This window comes from Sinohyriopsis cumingii, chromosome 17 (assembly GCF_028554795.1).
Source record: "Sinohyriopsis cumingii isolate HCF-2022 chromosome 17, ASM2855479v2, whole genome shotgun sequence".
NCBI lineage: Eukaryota > Metazoa > Mollusca > Bivalvia > Unionida > Unionidae > Sinohyriopsis > Sinohyriopsis cumingii.
The window spans coordinates 95,783,053-95,804,850 of NC_142977.1; the positions used below are offsets into that span (position 1 = coordinate 95,783,053).

General features: G+C 36.2%; 1 protein-coding gene across 1 annotated transcript; it reads left to right on the forward strand.

Annotated features, from left to right (window-relative positions):
• Window positions 1-2,398: 2,398 nt before the first annotated feature.
• Window positions 2,399-10,807, forward strand: LOC149779476 (uncharacterized). The gene is made up of 4 exons (XM_089940166.1): window positions 2,399-2,557; window positions 6,190-6,578; window positions 7,464-7,636; window positions 10,031-10,807. Exons 1-4 carry the CDS (start codon window positions 2,416-2,418, stop codon window positions 10,377-10,379), a joined length of 1,053 nt encoding a protein of 350 aa, XP_089796292.1. The 5' UTR covers window positions 2,399-2,415; the 3' UTR covers window positions 10,380-10,807.
• The last annotated feature ends 10,991 nt before the right edge of the window (window positions 10,808-21,798 follow it).

Consider the following 21,798-nt stretch of genomic DNA (forward strand, 5'->3'; position numbering starts at 1 on the left):
CTTACACTGATACCGTTTAGTTACTATTGATATTGATACGGTTTGGTTACTGTTTGTACTGATATGGTTGGTCCATTCTCTTGACAAATAGCTGTGACAAGTAGAGGGCTGAAACGTGAGACAATATAATGTCGCCCTAGGCAATCGAAAAACAAATGTGGCTTTTTAATTGAGCAAGAACAAGTTCAATGATTAAACAACAAATAAAAAATAACCATTCTAATGTTCAAACTCCGACTGAACTTAAAAGTCCAATATCTGATCGATTAAAGTAAAATCATTCGCTATTTTGATGCCACAAATCCAATGTCTGACGTGCTAAATTTAAATCATGCACCTTTCTGATTGACAAAATTCCTGTGTCTGATATTTTAACGTGGAATCACGCGTCATTTCAGTGTCAGAATTCTGATGTCTAATCACTAATGTAAATCGTGCGCTATTGTGAATATCAGAATTCCGATGTCTGATTGGTTAACCTAGAAGCATACGCCATTTTGGTGACACAATTCTGATATCTGATTGGTTAGCGTAAAATAATGCACCATTCTGATGTCAGAATTCCAATGTTTGATAAGTTAACGTGAAACCAAGCACTGTTTAGATGTCTGAATTCCGATATATCATGGATTAAAGTGAAATCATGCACTATTTTGATGTCGAAATTCCCATGACTATGAAATTCACGTGAAGTCATGCGCCATTTGTCTCCATTTTTTTTTCTAGCTACGTACGCTGAGTTTAATTGTGAGACTGTCTACTAGTTTAGTATCTTGGAACGGAGCTATTTAAAAAAAACTCATTGAGTATGTTGCATTGGCTTATAAAAGAACAATTATTATTTTGATTTCCATCGTCACAGTAGTTTAGTAACAGCACAGAAGCATCTAATCAGTTCATGAAACGTTTCCCAGGTCAACACAATTTAGTGTCAGTCTCATTCAGAGAGAAATTATGTTTAATATTTACCTTAACTTATTCCAGTAAATATAAAGGTAACACAAGTTGCATCGACTCGCAGATGCGATTTTTTTTCCATATAATTCAAACATTAGCGACATCTCTCGTTGAATAGCTGACGTGGATTTATTAAAAAGAATTTGTCTTTTGAAAATATAGTGATTGCTATCGTTGGCGCTTATTTATCCTATGACAGCTCCGGTGGCCTAGTGGTTAGAGCGTCCGCCTCGGATGCGGGAGGTCGTGGGTTCGAATCCCAACCGAGTCATACCAAAGACTTAAAAAAAAAATGGTACTAACAGCTGCCTCGCTTGGCGCTCAGTATTAAGAGGTTAGTGTTTGGACTGGTCGGCCTGGTGTGACTGGGTGGAACATCATGCTACATGTCTGCGGCATGATGCCCCAGTGCTAGACATCACTATAAACCATCACACTGCAGACATCGTAGCGATATGACTGGAAAATTGTTAAAGCTACGTTAACAAAATCTAAATTACCACCCCCCCACCCCCCCACACAGCAAGACTAGCCACATGTGAGGTTAGTATTTGATGTGGAAAAAAGGTGACCTGAAAAATCCATTGACCTTGAAGTGTCGACCTCATATCCTTGCATGTAACCTGGTATGGAGCACAGTATAGTAGGGGTGCATACATATCAAATAAACACTGCCCAATATTGATCGAATTGCCGTATTTGACTAGCTGACTTTTAGTAGAGCGACTGACATATAGAGGTGAGTATACTGAGCTCAATATATAGCTGCCTTTTCAATCATCGCAAGAGTATATTCGTTGTCGACGATGTAAAAAAAAATGACAAGAAAGTAGACAATACACACGAGTAATAATTATAGGTTTTCTAACCTCTTCATGCACTGGGTCTTTTCCATAAAAATATGACAATGACGGAGAGAGATGCAGAGAGAGGCAATCATTTTCTATTTTCATGTCTTGAAACAGTATGAATTGCAGCAACTGTTGTTCCTGAAAATTCTACTGGTACAAACTTATTACTTTTATGAAAGGGAAGGAAGTGGGTGGTCGGGGCTATTTTCCCGTCAATGGCAGGCGGAATGGCCTGTGCTCTGGAAAGCACGAAAGGTTTTCGGCAAGAAATGTAAATGATGCTCTAAATTCTCTAAAAAGGTCAGCTTGCAAGTCCATACCTAAGCTGGGAAAAAAAATCACAGGACAACGAACTAGTGTCTAGGACGTAAACATCGGTTGTTTCTTTTTTTTAACTGGTGACGACAGTGTCACTCAGTTTTATGTGGTAACATATATATTCATTAGTCATGTACTATTATGCGCATCGTCCCGCTTTCGGTTTTGCTGTCACTCACCTGTCGTTATTTCACTTGCGGATTCTATATCTTACTAAAGAGAATCACGATTATGGGAACGTGAGCACATTTTATGATCACATAATCCATTCGTCACTAAATGCTTCCCTATGACACAGTATATGAAGCATAACACCTCAGATGACCCGATGGCATATATAAAGCTTTTACCGGCGCCCTTTCGTCAAATAAGGTACGGACTGAAGATGAGGACTGTCATTCTTTTCGCTATCGGAGTTTTCGTTCCGGCAGGTCAGTTGGAATATCTCATTTGTATCTAAATCACACGGATAGAATGGATCTCGAAAAATGAGAGAGAGAGAGAGAGAGAGGAACATGCAAGAAAAAGAACTTTTTCTCCAGAATATTCTGATCAACTCTGACAAGGCGCGTTTTCAAAATGAACTCTTCATCGTTAAATCTTTAGAATTATGCTTACATGTTAGTACAAGTTTAGATGTCTGTACGAGTTTAGATGTCAGTACGAGTTTACATGTCAGTACGAAGTTACCTTTTTTTGGGAGCATATCAGTTGCAAATTATGTCCAGCAGATTCAACCGAAATACTAGATATCGTTTTCGTTACAAAAATAATATATAGGATTGAAGTATTGAGTTGATATTTAGTTCCATTCTTATTTAAGTCAGAATGCAGAGATCTATCAAATTTCGATTTTGTTTAAAAATAATTTGTTTTTCTCTTTTGTCGCTGATCCCTAGTGTAACATCGGATGCAGATATATCATTGCATTGATTAATTGCTTTGTTTTCGGTGTTGAGCTGTTTTAAAAAAATGTTTTGAATAGTTTGCAGAAAGCAACTTATTCTAACAGCTAGTTTTTAGTGGTTTGCAGAAAGTTACAAATTGTATCTGCTAGTTTTGCGTGGTTTGCAGAAGGTAACATGTTCTAGCTGCTAAATTGTATGTTTGTTCTGTGATTATAGTTGCGATCTAATATATATCAATGGTAGTATGTCCAACTCTAACATACAAAACTTTTATTGCAAAGAAATCTCTTAATGAAAATGGCGATGAACAAATGTAATCTTTGGATTAATTTTGAAAATGTTCACAAAGCCGCGTATCTAGTGGGTATTAAACACTGCGCCAGGAAGTCCTCGGCTTACTACGTGACCAGCACGGACTGACAAACAATTCCGGTGCATGTCATCTAAAATGTCAACTGGTGCCTTTATTTCACTAATTTCTTATTTTGCTCTAAATTTCCTCTCAATTATAACATTTTAATATGGCCTCTATTGGCACAACATGAATGCAGAATCGAATTTCATTGTGGCTAGTACATCTTTCTCAATCAATGTATACGAAAATTTCAGCAGTAATTTGTAAGAAATCCAGAATTTCTATGCATGGTTTTCGGCACCATAAACAGTTCAGCTTTCGACGTGTCTGGCATGCTCAGGATTTGGAGATTATTAAGAAATATATATTAATATTCACAAAGGGAAACATTCATAATTTAATTAGATGGTTTTCAGCATGTAAATTCATTAAATAATATTAATCATGTCCAAACCTTTAGCATGTTGCATTACTTTCAATTTACATGTTTGCCTCGGAGCGGGAGTTAACATTAGTTTGAAGATGTAAAATTAGCCGTAATATATTTTGCGCCTTTATCTTTGTGACGCTGAAATGTAATTATGCTATTTTTTGACTGATATGCCAAAGAGGAAACCTTTTGCACTCAATTGTGTGTCGTGTTTTCTTACATGCCTAGGACTAAAATTTATGTAAGATTATTTATTGTATACGTGCATAAAATCCTAGTGTCAGATTTATAATTTATATAACTCGAATAATAATAATAATAATAATAATAATAATAATACAACGTATTCATTTTGTGCGCGTATACCTCTCTATCCACCCCCATATATATATATATATATATATATATATATATATATATATATATATATATATATATATATATATATATATATATATATAATCTTTAGTTTTAAATTTATTAAAGATAGTCTATCAATTCCACATATTCAAGCCGTTTTCTTCTTGATAGTGGTTTGCGCTGATGTCTAATGTTGTAAAAGCACTCGTCCTCATTATAGGAATCACTTATGGCATTTGTGGTTTATATACGTATAAATAATAATATTTTCTGAATTAAGCGTTATTTCCATTTGTCCAAAAAATATGTCGCTATAAATTACTATTGCGTTCACGTCACGCCAACTTTATAGAAAGAATATATATAAATAGACAAATGTGAAATTTATCAATATACGAATCGCAGAAGGAACATAGTTTTGTCCTTTATGAACTTGAGTCCTTCAAATACAGTAAAATATCTGTCTATGTACGACCCCCAGGAACTAAATAGTTTTCATATACAGTTAAAATGTGTAAATTAACTTAAAAAGGATTTCAACCGCCGTTTATGCGTATGTGTTCTTTATATTGTACTGATGTCTAGTGCGGCATATTTTACTGTGTTGTTTTACTATTTTCATTCCGTGGTACATTTAACGGTACACTTGATATTTAACATACGCTTGGGCATTAAAAGATTCCTAGAGTACCCTGCAACGAGTCCAACTACTATTTCTTTTCTCCAACGGAAGTGTTTTTTTTGTATCTCTTTCTTTGCTGAAGGCAAGAAAAGACCCATGGGTTTCATAATTGTCTAACACGGGTGTACATTGCTAAAACTATGTAAATATTGTAAATTAAGCTGGATTAAACTTAAGTGAACTGTCTTCCTTATCCTTCGCAACATGTATGATTTTTCAAGTTTCAATTCATTCATGTTCATATAACATACAATTATGGCTAAACCAATATTAACCTAAAAATATCCCGAAGACGGATACGAGTTCGTTCCAAGGCCTGGAGAACAAGCGAACCTGATCATTAATGTTTAGAAAAGAAACGAACATTTATGGTTTTTTAAGTAAAGAAGATAACGAAGTGAAAATCTTAGGAAACATTATAGATAGCAATGGGAGTTTTATTTCATTCAAGAACTGAAAACAGCACCCACTACGCCCCTATGGTTTAACAGTGGAAATCCATTGTTACGATATTAAATCCAGTGTAAGTCACAAGCTACAAACACAGTTAGCACGAAAGTATGACTGCAAATGATCGTGTAATGACACTTTATGCAGTATTGGTATTATCAAAGACTTTATCAGCCATTTAAGGAACTAAATGTGTCCATTGTTATCCCAATCAAACCTCTGCCGTCATACACAAGCTAACTGCAGGATAAGGACATAATGTAACACGCTGAGAGCACCTTTCCAGGTTGGAGTGGGGGTTGGTGGCTGGAAGGACATGGTTTATTTGATAAAGAACTATATCCGGGCTATAATGTAAAAAATAACACAGGCCATACTGTGGAAGCTGGTAACACAACTTTTGCGGAATAAGGATTAATGAATAAGGTAAAATACTCCCGTATATACTACTAGTATGATGTTAATACGTATCGTCATGACCGAGGTAGAATATAAATTCTTTGCCCATGCAAAAAGTCCCATATTGATAAGGGGCCTATGTATTAAACAACAAGACTTTTCACATCTTCTTAAATTATAAAATTGAAGAGATAAAACAAAATTAGCCGTCTCCATGAGATTTACCTTTCTGTTGATAAGCCCAACTCAGCTAGAAGGGGCCAATGAAATTAAAGCACAATGTCTAATGAAAAAAGCGCAATATCCAAAACAGGGATTTAATTCGTTGCTCGTCACTGTCTGATTAGGTGAGAGTTCTATCTGCGCCAGTGACGTAAGTCATAACAAAGTAATTTTCTGTGGAATATATTTTAGTGTGTGTATCAGACAGAGATGGAGAGAAAAGCTCGAGGTAAAATATCTTAATTTCTACTTACTAGTACTGTGCCAATTAGGCATGGAAGGAGGTGCAATGGACCTGATGACGCTCAGCCTTCTGGCCGGCCAGGGAGGCGGTGGCGGAAGCGGTGGTGGTGGTGGTGGTGGATTAGATTCCATGATTCCCATGATGCTTATGTCTCAAATGGGCGGTGGTGGTGGCGGTATGTCAGAGATGATGAGGACAATGGCCCTTATGAACATGATGCGATCAAACGGCGGTGGAAGTAACGCAGGCCCAACTACCCCACCACAGTCCTCGGCATCATCTTTCATGGGCGGAAGCGGATCTGGGGCGGCGGGGGGTGGCCTTGGCGCCTTGTCCAGTCTGGCTAATTTGGGCGGATTGACCCTGGACCCGAGGACACAACACCTGCAGAGAGAAGGGCTGGTAAGTTTGTTGAATTACTGACGTAGAACATCAAACCAGTTATGTGTGTGTGTGTGTGTGTGTGTGTGTGTGATTTGTATTTTTAACGTAGCTTTACAAAATTTTAGTCATATCGCTATGATGTCTGCAGTGTGACAGTTTATAGTGATGTCAAACACTGACGCATCGTGCCGCAGGCATGTAGCACGATGTCCCACCCAGTCACATCCTGAAACCATGACGACGAGTCCTAGCACTAACCTCTTAATGATGAGCGCCTAGCGAGGTAGCTGTTAGTACCATTTTTATAAGTGTTTGGTATGACTCGACCGGGGTTTGAACCCGCGACCTCCTCGAACGAGTACATTATATCAAGTGTAAAATAAATGTTGTCGTTCTTTTACTAGCAACATGAATGTTTACATGTATCACAGCCTTATCCATCTTTTGGAAACCATTAAATGCATGTCTTAAAAAAGGTTATGCTCAGAGAACTAGAGGAAACTTTGATTTGTAACGAGTAGATTTCATTTCTACTGAAAGGCAAGCAATGTAGAAAGTGGATCAAAGCAATAATCATTTTGACAATCTCGTTTAAAGATTTTATTTAAGAAAAATTAAATGTGTCGCCATTTTAATATAAATGTTTTTCAAACCAGCCTGTTTAGCTAGTATCGGTGAAAGTGCAGACCTTACAAACATAATAATTAGTAGCTTAATTGACAAAGCAGACATCGTTCAAGAGGTTTATTTGCAGTCAGCCAGATAGAAAATGACACAACTGAGTTAATCCTGTTTTAAACCCTAACTTTGTTCTCGTATTTTCTTTATTTTCTTTTAATATTTGTTTTTGTCAACACCAACATAATGAAATGCTGTTAATCGTCCGTCTTTAATGTTTACCAGGGAGTTGACCCCGCAGTCCAAGCCATCTTGTGTCCCCAGCTGCAGTGTCCCCTTCACCTGCCCTGCGAAAGCGAGCAGCTTTACACTCGGGAGTCGAACTTCGTATGCAAAGGGTGCCCTCGCTGCCGGATAGAATCCTCTAACATCTTAGGCATGCTGGCCGCAATGGGAATGTATGTATCACTTCCTGTCTATTTTTTAAAATTTGTTTTCAGTGTCAAAGTGTTTTGCCTGGTCTGTGACGTTGTGTGTAAAATGTAAATTGGCGAATGAGAAAAACTAACATAGGCATGAGCTTGTATGACATATATTAAACGCTATAAATGTAGAGATATTAACTTGGTTGTTAGAGATATTAACTTGGTTGTTAGAGATATTAACTTGGTTGTCAGTTAACATTAACTGCTTGTTCTTTCTGTTACATTATAACCGGTAAATATATACGTCACATATATGATTGATGTCAAAATAATGAAACTGAACCAAAACATCAGTAATTTCTGATTAGGAAATTGCAGTCTAGGATATAGTTATGGCTGAAAGATTGATGTGTATAATAACGGTGAGGAACAAGGTACTTTCATGGTTTATGAATTTCATAAACCAAAAAAGTACCAGGTTCCTCGCCAGAAACGGTACGGGGTTATTGATTCCGAAGCTATCTGATAGGGAATCATTATTTCTTTTCGTGAAATTTGCAACAAACAAATATATGATACAATGACGCAGTGTGACGGTTACGTACAGTTCTCACAAATAGTATAATAATTGATCATTTCATGCGACCGTCTGATCCACGGTTTTTACTGTGCGCAAATCTATGATGTTTTCCTTAAGCTGGCATCCCAAACATATACCAGACCATTATCTTGCACGTTTTTGTCCATCTATAGAGATATCTTATAAACATTCGATGAAGCACTCAAAATGGATGGAACGGAAACCATATTTGCAATATTTATAGCCTTTCATGAACATAAATTATGAGGCTAAAAACTAAGTGATATCTTCCTAAAGTTTCAATCTATACATCGATTGAAAAGAAAAGTATGCAGGAAAGCAATAAATGAAGAAAAAGTAACAGCAAGGCCACACAAAATAAATGTAACGTGCAGTTTTGCTTATGAAAGGTTATACAGTTATTATATAATATTAAAGCTATAAAAAGTGGTTAGCCAACGTTCTTATGTGGGTCAGGTATGGCTTGTTTGAATGTGTGGTATTCTTTGTTCTGTGGATATATATATATATATATATATATATATATATATATATATATATATATATATATATATATATATATATATAAGATCGGTGAGTGTGTGTTTATATAAACGGTCCTAATTTGAAATCAGATATTCCGGTTCCGTGCCTACATGGATTGTATTTTGGTATATATATTATGCTTTTGCCTGTTTTGCAAAGATAATGTATTGTTTTTCTCACTAAAATATTTGAGGACACATAACAAATTCCACACAAGGCTTCAACAACCTCATAAACCTCAGCTTTTCCACAAAACCTTCTTAGCTCAAATACAAAGCCCCCCCCCCCCCCAATACAATTTTGTATCACAAAATCAATTTTAACTCTTGCAAAAATGGAACAAATAATATATATATATATTAATTTCTCGTTGGTTTGTAAGCCAGAAATAGGTTGTTCAATATTTACTTGTGTCTAAGAAAACATTTTGTTTGACATTAAACGTGAACTTATTTTTAATTTGAGCACCAATAGTTACATGGTTGCAAGACAAGTGTCATTTTTAGCTGCATGCTTGCAAGGCAAGTATAATCTGTAGTTGCATGCTTGCAAGACAAGTGTCATTTGTAGTTGTTTGCTTGCAAGACAAGTGTAATTTCTAGTTGTCCGGTTGCAAGACAAGTGTAATTTGTAGTTGTATGACTGCAAGAGAAGTATCCTTTGTTGCTGTATGATTGCAATACAAGTTTCATTTGTAGTTGCATGGTTGAAAGACATGTGTCCTTGCTTGTTGTATGGTTGCAAGACAAGTATTACCTTTAGCTGCATGGTTGCAAGACAAGTGTCAGTTTTAGTTGTATGGTTGCGAGACATGTATCATTTGTAAATAAAAAAAGTACTTAATCTTTTGATATACTACATCTTGTTATATATCAACATTACCACAATTTAAGCTGTCAATATGGAAAAGAAAATATATCATACCTACAAAATAGCTTTGCCCATACATTAAAATCGGCCTGTCGAATACATTGTTAGTTGCAATTACCAACAGGCAGCGCATTCGACAGTCGTACAAATGAAGTCATTTCTGAACCAAGCCGTATGGTCTTATCGACAGAGATTTGTTTTAGGCCTAATTTAAAAATCAATTTCCAAGATCAGCAAAACGTAGGTCTCCTAGAAAAGCATGACGTTAGGTAAAAATGTTAGGATTTAAAGACCTGCACGAATTTCACGCGACACATAATAAATGTACTAATATGGAAAAGTATTTTGATGAATATGATTCTTGCCATTCATGTACCGTTGAAAAACGTTAGTATATGTCAGTTTATTTTTATTACTTTTCTTCCCTTTAGGGGTGGCTCTGGCGGTATTGCAGGAGACGGTATGGGCGGTGCTTTAGGCGGTGGTATGGGTGGTATGGGCGGTGGTATGGGCGGTTCGGGCGGTGCTATGGACGGTATGAGCGGTGGTATGGGAGGTATGGGGGCTGGTCTTGACGCAATGAACTCACCAAGCGGTCCACATGCCGGTGGCCAAAGAGGGCCCAGAGGTCGACCCCCTGGTCAGAGACCCGGAAATCGCGCTGACGGCCCCTCTCCACCTCCGCGTAGCCAATCTCCAGGGGAAAACACGCTTTCTAAAGAAGGTCCGCCTTCAGAAGCAGCTAAACCAGGCAGGCCAGCACAAGGAAAGGCAGCGTAGACGATAGGCAGTGTCATTCACTTGATGTAATACATGCGTATCCTAAGACAAAGGACAAAGGAAACATACATGAATGACAGCTGCCAAGTAACAACCACGATTTGGCAATCACATAACTCCCACACGGCAGATCCTTCCTACTATGATTTATAGTTTCCCTTGTTTAGATATTTTATGCAAGAGGAACATTGCGTACCTTTAGTCGATGAATTATTGTCTAGCTTTGGATGAAGGCGATTTTTTTACGGTTTCAATTTTTTCATATTTAAGTGATACTATTTTGTTATTGTCTTTATTTACAAGTAACACCGGGCTGGTTGTTCGTGAGAGGTATGAGGCATTTATCACCATTATGACGTTATCATGGACATTTTGTGCGCTGTTTGCATGCATTTCAGAATAAAATGTGCTCATTGTGCCCTGAAAAAGCGAATATATTTTATTTTACAAGGAAATAGGAAATAGCTTTTTCTTCTTCTTTTTCTTCTACTTATTGTTGTTGTTGTTGTTTTTTGTGTTAACGTTTTGTTGTGTATACACTGATCGTTTGAGGGTCTGCACCCATTGCCACATTAAACGTATTAGTGCAGGATCGTAGCAAATTTTTTACTCGTTGCAGTAGATTTTTAAGAAACAATATTTACTGTAACGTAAATAAGTAGTAGATAAATATGGGGTTTCTCGACCAATGTCCTTATTTTTCGTAGGACAAATACAAACTTTGATGGTCTAGCATACCGACCCACCCACCCCATCCCATCCCCGAACTTTTCGTCTGGGCGACTATAAGTCGAAGGGTTTTTGGTGATGAAACGAGATCTTTACTTGTGAAAAATTATATTTTTCCTATGAAAAAAGGTTATTTCATCCATAAACCATATATTCATCTATTACTATAACTGCTGTGCTTATTGTTAAATTTCTTCGCCTTTCGTCAAAATTTCAACTGCTGATATAAGAAATATCTAATCATCATGCTGATACAACTATAACTTAACTCTTCCACTAAGTTTTCTACGACACTCTAGCAAATCTTTCATCGTGTTTTTGTTAAGCGGGTACTTACTTTCCGAAGAATATACTTTCCATCGATCAAGGTCCATATTTATTTTTGTGTATCTTTCTTGACTAATCACATCATGGAAATTATTAAACTTTTCTGAGAATACAGATCTTAGATCATCAAGCATTTTGAAATACTTTGATTCAGCATCCCGAATTAGTGAAGGTTAAAGCTTGTCGATGCTTCATCGGTAAGGTTAACGGTCAATGGTTATTATCAACGATACTAATTTTTATTGTACTGTTCTTGCTTTCGGTAACTGTCAATGTTTGAAACATTATTCTATATTATAGATAAAATTAAGGTACAAAGTACCTTATACTTGATCTAGCGCCACTCTACTAAAGCTCGTTGCGCAATCAGCTTGATATTTTTTTTAAAATTGTCTTTCATATTTGCTGACGCGCATCAGCAAGATGTCTGTCAACATACTGTCGATAATCCGAAGTTCTCGTATCAGATCATTCATATCATATTTGATTCCGCGAAGATAAGATCGTATTTGATCGAGTAATTTGTTAAAAGTGCAAGTTGCAGTTGTACATGCGCTTCTCTTTGTTTCGAATCGTGGTTCTATTTTCTTACCAGCGGCTGTTAGTATAACACCAGCTCCGGATATTATTAAAAGAAACGGATTTAATGAGGTTCCGGTTGAAACAATTCAGGAACTCGTTAAAATAACAGGAATATAAGATATTATTCGCAAGATTCTGCTATAATATTTGTAACATTTTTTTTACGCACCATAATTTACTGCGGTAGTAGATGTAGTACTGAACGAGATCATTTCGCTCATTTTCTGGTATAGCATCTAACATATCATTAAAGTTGTTTTTTTCGTGTGATGTGTGATGTGATTTGGATTTTTAACGTAGCTTTAACAATTTTTTCAGTCATTTTGCTACTATGTCTGCAATGTGGCAGTTTATAGTGATGTGTAGCACTGGGGTATCTTGCCACAGACAAGTAGCATGATGCACCGCCCAGTCACATTATTCTGACATCAGGCCGACCAATCCTAACGCTAAGCTCTTAAATGCTGAGCGCCAAGCGAGGCAGCTGTTAGTATCATTTTTGTAAGTCTTTGGTATGACTCGGTCTGTGATCGAACCCACGACCTCCCGCATCCGAGGCGGAAGCTCTAACCACTATTCCTCCTTAGCGGTAGTTGTTTTTTCATTATTATCTTAATGATATAGTAAAAAATAGTAGTACCAACAACCTTGTCCAACAACAAACGAAAATTTTCGTTTTTCGGATCAGTAAGAAAATCTCTATATTTGTCTTACACATCAGAAGATGTATCCTCATATCTTTCATCAGTAAGAACGTCATCTTTTTTAATCATCTATAAATATTAAAATAGCTATTTATACTTTCTATTTCATTTACTGCATCAGTATAAAACTGTTCTGTTTCATCAATAAAAGCAAGTATAAACCTTATATCATTTAACGTAAATTTTTGAAAACTAGATGTTGCCTCAAATTGCATATGCGGTTCCAAAATGTTGTAAAATTTAATTATTTCTTATACTAAGCTCAGTGGTCTTCAATTTTATCTCTTAAGTTTTGTATACGGGTGAATGTGAATGTTTTCAATTTCCTTATGAAATTTTCACAGTTGCAATTGTATTTACTCTTCTAATGATGGAAACGATGCGTCATTTGGAACCTCTGAACCACCACAACCATATTTAAAATATTTTCCTAGTTCATCAAGTTCAAGTCTTTTTCAACATCAGGATAAGATTCAATTTTATATTCAATTTCTTTAATAATTCCAAATACCTCATGGATAGGAACTGGATCACCGGAAACCTTTCTGGTCATTAAATCTTCAATAGCTGCCACATAAACCAATATAAAAGCATAGCATCACCTCTATCATCAATAATTTTAAGTAATGTATTTTCATCATGATAGTCCATACCGAACTCACGAAATATTCGACGTTTAGCAAAACTATCTCTCAAATATTTATTTTTGTAAAATAATTTTCCTTTTCTAATATCAGCTAATCTGTCAAGATCATCATGTACTTGCTTGATTCAATCTTGTTCTTTTTTCTGCCATGAGCTTTTGATTTACCAAATTTGATCTGTTGATCAACAATGAATATTCTTCGCTTAGCTCCGGTAGCGATTTTTTAAAATAATTTTTCAATTTGGTGTTGGTCTTTTCGACACTCATCAGGATGAATGCAATTACTGATAGTATGAAAGATTCGAATAGCTTGTCTTAGCTGGGGACCTCTCATTTCCATCACCCTAACAAAGATATCCTCGTTTTCAGTTAGTGTCGAATCCCTTTCGTTCAATGATTCTAACTTTTTCATGCTATCAATTTCATTCATTTGTCACTCTTGATTCGGCGGTACTATCAGGATCTAATGAATCAATATCAGCTACTGCATATTAATTTTCGGATTGAAAATAAAATTATAAAAAAAATCAATAGCAGCTCTAACACTTGGTGGGTCTGTAGTTGTCATTTTATTTATAGCCTGACATTAAATCGTAATGACCTATCAACAGTAAATATCATATCATCAACAGGAAATATTTCAAACATTTTTAGTCCAGGATAAATACATTCCGCATTTACAACAAAAAATTCTGAAATGCTTATACTGGTTGGCCGACGACACAGTTGGTAATGTAAATTGTTGACTTACGCTAACATAAATATGTTGCTGTTATGTACAACGTTGCCCAGTTTGTATTACCAGTTGATCCTTCTTAACACCAATAAATATTCAACCGATACTTACATTTAATCTACCACGTAACTGAAATTTCCAAATTGCAACTGCGGAAGGACATCGTATTTTTATCCTAAAGTTGGTGATTTCTCCGTTAGTGGTCCATTCTGGTCCACCATATATGGCGTTGTTATACGCAAAAGCATAATTTCGATAATTTCCATTATATTGAGTTCACGCTGTTGCAACAAAACCGAGCCTAATATCAGTCGCAACTATCAGATGTGGAATATATCCGTCGTTGTGTTAGCTCGTTTTGAAGCGCCAGCAGAATCACTATCTACTTACTGCTTATTTTGTTAGGTTTTCAATATTAACCGGATCAAAATTGGATGTTATTTTGTTGGCGCCCATGTCAATCCTACCTGTCATTGTACTTCCCGATTTTATACAACAGCTGGATTAGACGCAGTTGTTATAGTCGTGATCGCGTTTATTTTAGAATTATCGACGTACAACGTATTTGTTAGATCTGACAAATTAGTAGGTGTATAAGTTGTTGTGACCGCGGCCGATCCCATGTTTAACGACGTGCCTGTCATAGTGTCGCCGGATGTAACAACAAAATTATCTTTGACAACCTTTAGGTTTGTTAGCTAATCATTGTTGACCAGTATCGTATTGTCAAGTTGAGTGTTGTATATAAACTCACAGCAAATGTTGATGGATCTGGTCATCGAACCTCCGGCGATTTTCAGATTCGGTGTCAGGGCACCTTTCAGCTGATCGTAAGAAACTGCGTCGCTAACATTAGCAGAAGGGAAATCTGTTGGAAGCCCGGTTATTTTAGAGCCGCCAATAAATGCTAAGCTACCTGTCATTGTATCTCCCCATCTGGTTGTCTTAGCCTGTTAAACCAAATTCTACTGGTTCATAGTAACTGCTCGACTCGCGTTTCGATTGGCAGGTCGATAATCCATTTCTAGATATAATATCTTTCTCCCGCTCATGTTCTGATTACCGGTCAGCGTTCCCCCGGTCAACGACAGCTTATCATCAACGTATTTCAACTGTGAATAACGTAATGCTTGACTGGAGGATAAGTAGATTCTCGGTTTATTATCAAATTGTTTGTCATGTTGATGTCTCCAGTTATCGCTTCAGCGGTCACCATCAACTTGCTCTCTTCGACCGATTTTAATTGGTCATAACTTACTGCTTGTGTCCTGACATACTTAAAGTGCCAGCCATTGAGTTCACTGCTTTTTGAGATACTTTGTTTCGTCAAAGGTTCCGGTTTCAGTTGTTGTTTCTGTTGAACTTGTGATTGTCGTTCCGACTTTTGTAAAATAATTCATTCTTATTCGTATCGTTTGATAAAAATATAATCAACTAGTTGATCGTTAAACATTTCCTCTAAGAGATCCATCAAAAATACATTTACAATTGTGTCACGTATTCGACGAATTTCTCGACGTACCAATTTGCTGAGACATATAAAACGAACATTATCTATTTGGTCGATGTGATCTCTGGTACTTTTCAGAGCATTATAGTACATTATTTGTGATTAATGTGCTTGAACAAAATCAAGGTCTAGATCAATAAAAAACCAACCGTCTCGATGAACTTGCTGTTTTAGTATCGTTATCCAATTACGTATATGATTTTTGTGTAGCATATACAAGTATTATTTGTTTAATAAATAAATTTATCAAAATTTTATAAACAATACATCTAAGACAAAATGTTATAAGCCATGAGCATAATCAAAGATTAATCAAACAGAAAGGTAACAATGAATTACCAGATTGCCATTATCTGATAGTTGGCCGAACTGAGTCTTGCAAAACAAATTTGTTAATGAATCTGCTCCTCAACGATAACTTCAGCTACGAGAGAGCATATATTTATATAATTAATCCACAGCAAGATAAATACAAACTGTTTAAAGAGTAAAACGAAAAACTGAAAAACGAACTTGGGGTGCAGTAGAAGATATTTTTTTTATTATGCGACAACCCGAAGACCTTGTTCCAGTTGCTGAACTTGATTCTGATGAACAAAAGATAATTGTATTTGATGAAATTCTGTTAAGCAATTCGGAAATGAATGTGACAAAATCGTATTTCTCGTTGTCACGTAACAGAAAAGTGCAGCTCGGTATATCTAGTAACGTCGATCGATTTATCAGAACAATTATATTATATATACAGATATATATTATTTCCTGGATTAGACAATGTTGACGTGCGAAATATAGCAAACGAACAATGCGGAGATTTAACAAAAGATGCGTTTCTTGAACGTTATCATACGGCGACAGCTAACAAATACAACTTTTCTCATTTTATAAACTAGTTCGAGATCCGCAAAAGATGTTTCGATGCTGCATCGACAGATTTCTGTGACATACCGCTTGCCGTTCTGTGAGAATTAATCTAACGTCTATCAATAAAAAATGGATAAAAGAAAAATAGATATTCTAAAGAAATTTGCTGCAACAAAAGCAGCATTTAAGAAACAAGTTGAATAAGCTCGCCAAGACCATGTTCAAGCGACCGAAGAAACTGCTAAACTTTTTAGACCAGTTACTGAAGCTTTCCTTGGCAAATAAACTGATACTTCTACAGTGTCGCCGGAGAATGTAAAAAAAAAAAATACAAGAACGAGGACTATTAGTTTGAGTTCAAGAAGCACAAAAGAAAGCGACAAAACAAATTGTTAATCCTGCTGCCCAACAAGCAGGCGTATTACAAAAAAATCGTTGATTCAGACGAATTTAAAGTTGATCCAGACGAATTGAAAGTTAATTACAGAAAGAATACGTCGACAAGAAGGTCAACCAAAAACTTATGTTATTGCTATTATGACAGTGCCAATGGCAAAAGAAGTTGAATATTTAATAAAATCCGCATAAGAATTAAAGTGAATATGAAAACTTTATTGATAAATATTTAACAAAAATAAATCTTTTTAATCTTGACGGAATTCGCAAATGGGACACGGATAAGTATAACCACTTTACAGAATTATTTAAAATAAATATTGCTAATGGAGCTGTATCAGATGGTCTGATTGAATATGAAGAAGATGAGAAAAAGGGCTTAACATACTATGATTAAATGCGTGATGGTGTTATAGCTCTTGTTATGCTAGAAACTGCGGACCAGTACAGAAAAAGAACAAAATTTTATGATTAAAATTATAATTTTTATAGACTATTTAAAAGATACGACTCGAGTCGTAAAAACATCAAAGATGAGACATTCAGATTATGTCTTGAAATCCATAACTCAGCCGCTGAAAGTGTTGATCGACTAATGTTACTTATTTCATCAAAAAGCTGGAAACATCAGTATAGAAATCGAAAACGAAATCGTAGATTTACTTGATAATCTTAGATCAAAATGGTATCTAACAACAGCCGAATATCAGGTGCTGAACAACAATTTGATCGCAGGCAATTTATTATTCGGACAGAATATTGTCCGCCGATCAAGATAAATGATATTAGCAACATTTCTACTTGATTCATCCACGGCAGTTTCTGTCGCGGCAGTTTCTGTCGCGACAACAGCTGATAGCGCAAACTATTCTATTGCTTATAATCCGCCGATCGAACTAGATCCAAATATAAATTACGAGATCGTACTAATTTCAGCTACTGCTTGGTATGCGATGGCCAATGTTAAAACAAGTATAAATGACCATTTTAAGTCTCTTTCTGGCGCTTGGATATCAGTACAAATTCCAAACGGCGCGTATATCGTGACCGATTGAAACAAAATGATATAATCGTTAATAATTTCAGCAGGATTGCGCTGGCAACTCCGCAGATAATTTTGATCTTATTTCCAAATTACAACACGTAACGAGCTAGAATAACACTAGAAAAGAATTTTCTTACTGATTTTAGCTTAGCAACAAGTATTGGGTCGTTGTTTGGTTTTAACAAACAACAGTCCGGCTCTGTCGTAGTTGCTTATATTTCATGTGACGGCGGGCTTCCGTTTAACATAACACAATTCAGATAAACTGTTTAATTGCATCAGGATCTTATACGGCACGTGGAAGACGGGGCCAAACAATTTATAGTTTTTCTCCTGATGTACAGACTCGTTGATGCAAGTTAATGCGTAACAGATTATATATTATCCTATCAACATAGAAAGCCAAATATCTTCAATCACAATGACGTTAACTGATCAGTCTGGGCAAAACTTGATATAAACAACAAAAATTGTAAATAGTTAAACGAATTGTATCATGCGTTTAGCTATAACAATGAAACAACGAAAATTTGACGAAGACAAAAGTAGGAGGTTTCTTTGGAAAAATCTTCTCTAAAATCGTTGAAAATATACCTGGAATTTCAAATAAGGTCCGATCGCGGTAGACGCCTGAAAGCTTAGGAAACTGGAGCTGCATCTGTGGCTGGCACTGCTAATGGACAAATCAAAGGCGTTGCCCTAGCATATACCAAACACGTTATTTATGAGATCGCACCAACCGCTGAAACCAGCACTTGCAATGGTAACTACAACAAAGAAATGTTTGTTACTGCCAGCGAAGAAATTATACGAAAACTAGTAATGATATCGCGACCACAGACTGATGTTGCAGCTTTGTAGGGGTCTAACGTTCGAAGAACGTCACCTTTCTCTAACGATTACAGATAAGAATGTCTGTCAAAAATTATCTTGACCTGAGCGAAGAAGTAACCGCAGATAATACAACAACTGAATTTGAATATGTTGAGTACGTCGACGAAAACTCTAACGAACCAAACACAGTGGGTATTAGGACATTTAACACAAGAGCCGAAGATGTGTTTCTGTTATCGCACACGGCCGTACTTGAAGTACAAGACAGTACAATGACGGTGGCTAATCCTCCTGTTGCGATCTACGCTGATGCACAAAATATACTTGTTAAAAATGATTAGAGTTGGTTTAAAAGCGCACGATATCAACTTGCTAATCAAACAGTAAAAGATATATCAATGTATCTGCCAGTAGCAAGTACTGTTCGTAATCTTATTTCGTTTAGCGACGATTGCTCGCGATCTGTTGCGACAAATATGTTTTAGTTTAAAGGTACTGGCGATGGAACAACTGTGGCAACATAAGTGCTTAAGACAGCTACTGATCCAGCTGTTGGTGCTAATGATGCAGAAATACTTGTAAATATAAACAATTTTTTAAATCCACTTCATGCCCAATACGGAACAGCGGCATCACTTGATGGAGCAATATCTAATATTAGAACAGCATTAATCCATATTTGTAACGCTATTAGAATTATTCAACCTGTTGATGTAGCTGAAACTGAGGCCCTGCTAGCAAAAGAACAATCTATTTTTCCAATTGTTTCTGCCAGATCTTACAATGAAGGTTACGCTAAACGAAAAAGTTTGATGGATCTGGTAGAGTAACGCTGATGCTGCCACTGAGCACACTATCTGGATTTTGCAAAGATTACAACAAAGTATTTCGTGGTGTCAAACACACGCTTATACTTGACCGGGCCGTCTTATGTTGCGTGTTTAGGCAAGAATAAACCGTAACACAAGAAAGGGTAAAAACAACAAGCTTTGAAAAATTAGCAAATCATTTATTTCCTTGGAAAAATACTGAAAAAATGAAATAAATAAAAACATACGGTTTTAAGAATCAAATCCAAAATTAATCCAAGAACAATCCACGAATAAAATTTTAAAAGTCCTAATATTGAAATGTTCTAATGATCTCAAATTCGAGTCTCGACGAAGAGTCCAGGATGGAAGGCGATGATGTATGCTGTATTCTGTATTGTTTTGTGGTCTACAGTTCCTTGTTGAAACACAAAAAGAAATCCTGTGTTCGAAATCCGAATAAATTTTTTAAGAAATGTCTTTGTTCAAGGATAATGTATGAGCACAAAAATATTTCCAGAGAAACGAATTAATCTTATAGAATCCAAATAATCTAAAGAAAAAGTAACATATAACTCGAAAACTGGCTACAACAGAAGGAAACGACTTGACATCAAGCGTTTTTAAGCCCAAACTGTGATATCTCTCTCTAAGCAATGGTTTAAAACTTGAATAATGCGTAAAACAGATGCTAGTATAAGGGTCACGTGATCATGTTTTCATATAAAAAATCACGTAAATCTGTATGCCCTTGATAAGAACCAATAATTTTACTCAGATAATAGAGGTTGTTTACTTCACTAAAGACTACTCTGAAGTCAAGGGTCACGTATCCAACACAGCCTCGATCTCAACCTAATTATTCCCACAATAAAAAAGATTAAAAAAAGATAACTTGTTCACGTGGATGTTACTAATTTTGAGTTAAAGTCGGGAACCAGGCTAGCCTTATGTGTTTATGTGTTTACTAAAATGAACAGTCAATGTCAAACTATTTTCTGGAAAAGTATGAGTTCCTAATAAACAGAACAACATTATTTTGACATATAATGAAATTAAAAAATTGGAAGATTTTAAAAACTTACAAACAATTAAATCAGATATAAATTAAATCGAATATACATAACAGCCGATCCAAATGATTGTCTGATGCGAGCCGCTTGAGTGGCTGGTTTTCAGTTTGTAATTTCTAGACTGGCGTTGTGGATGCCACGAATTGTCCCGTCGATCGATAAAAAGGTATAACTCGAGTCAATGTTAACAGCTTACACAAAAAAGATATATTTTATGCAAAACAAATTTTATCAAACAGCAATAGCAGATTCAACCGATTATACTTGGCGTATAACAACAACGCGTAGCGAACAGTTGCAGAGGCATGTATTTGTTGTGTTCCAGCGACAAGAGTGACGTGAAGTCTACTACAAAACAATTCTGTATTTGATAGTCCGGATGTAGGACGAATATTTGTCAGAATAAATTCGAAACAATATCCCGAACGAGCAATAGAACGCATTTTCTCAACTGGTGTTGATAGAAACCTATCTCGCGCTTACATGTACCTGATGGAGGCTATGCAAAATATCAGAATGCCGATAGCGGATCTCAGATCTCAGTTTAGAACACTGTGTCCAAATTTTGACTTTAACGTATCAACATATTCTGAATGAGCTATCGGATCAAATTCTGATATCGAAGTTACGTTGACGCTAGTACGTGCTTCTGTTGATAGTTGTTGTATCTGATATACTTGTAGCAATTGTTGCTACCAAGGGCAGAATGACCATTCAAGTGTAAAGTGCAATTTAACAAACGAATATTATCAAACATAGCATAAAAACAAAAATGAAACACATTTCACATGAAGTAAACTTGTTTAATTAAGAAATTATCAACGGCAGTTGCTAACGACAAGCAATTTCTCTGAAAATCGATTTAACTGGAGCTAAAGGAACTGCACCAACTAAGTTGTTGTTAACACAACGACAAATGACAAAACTGTGTCGGGTAAGTCGTTTGTCTTAAATTATTCTGCCGCTCAGATAACAGCAATTTCAAGTCATGGAGGATTTCTAGGGCCTGCACTTGCTACGTTACCGTATATCCAAAGCTGCTGCCGGTCCTCGGTATAGCAGCAGTGTCAGGTGCTATATCAGGTGCAAGGCAGTGTCCGGTAACGTAATGAAACAGTTGGTTTAGCGCCATTTGTTCTCACGATTACAGATAAAATATGCCTC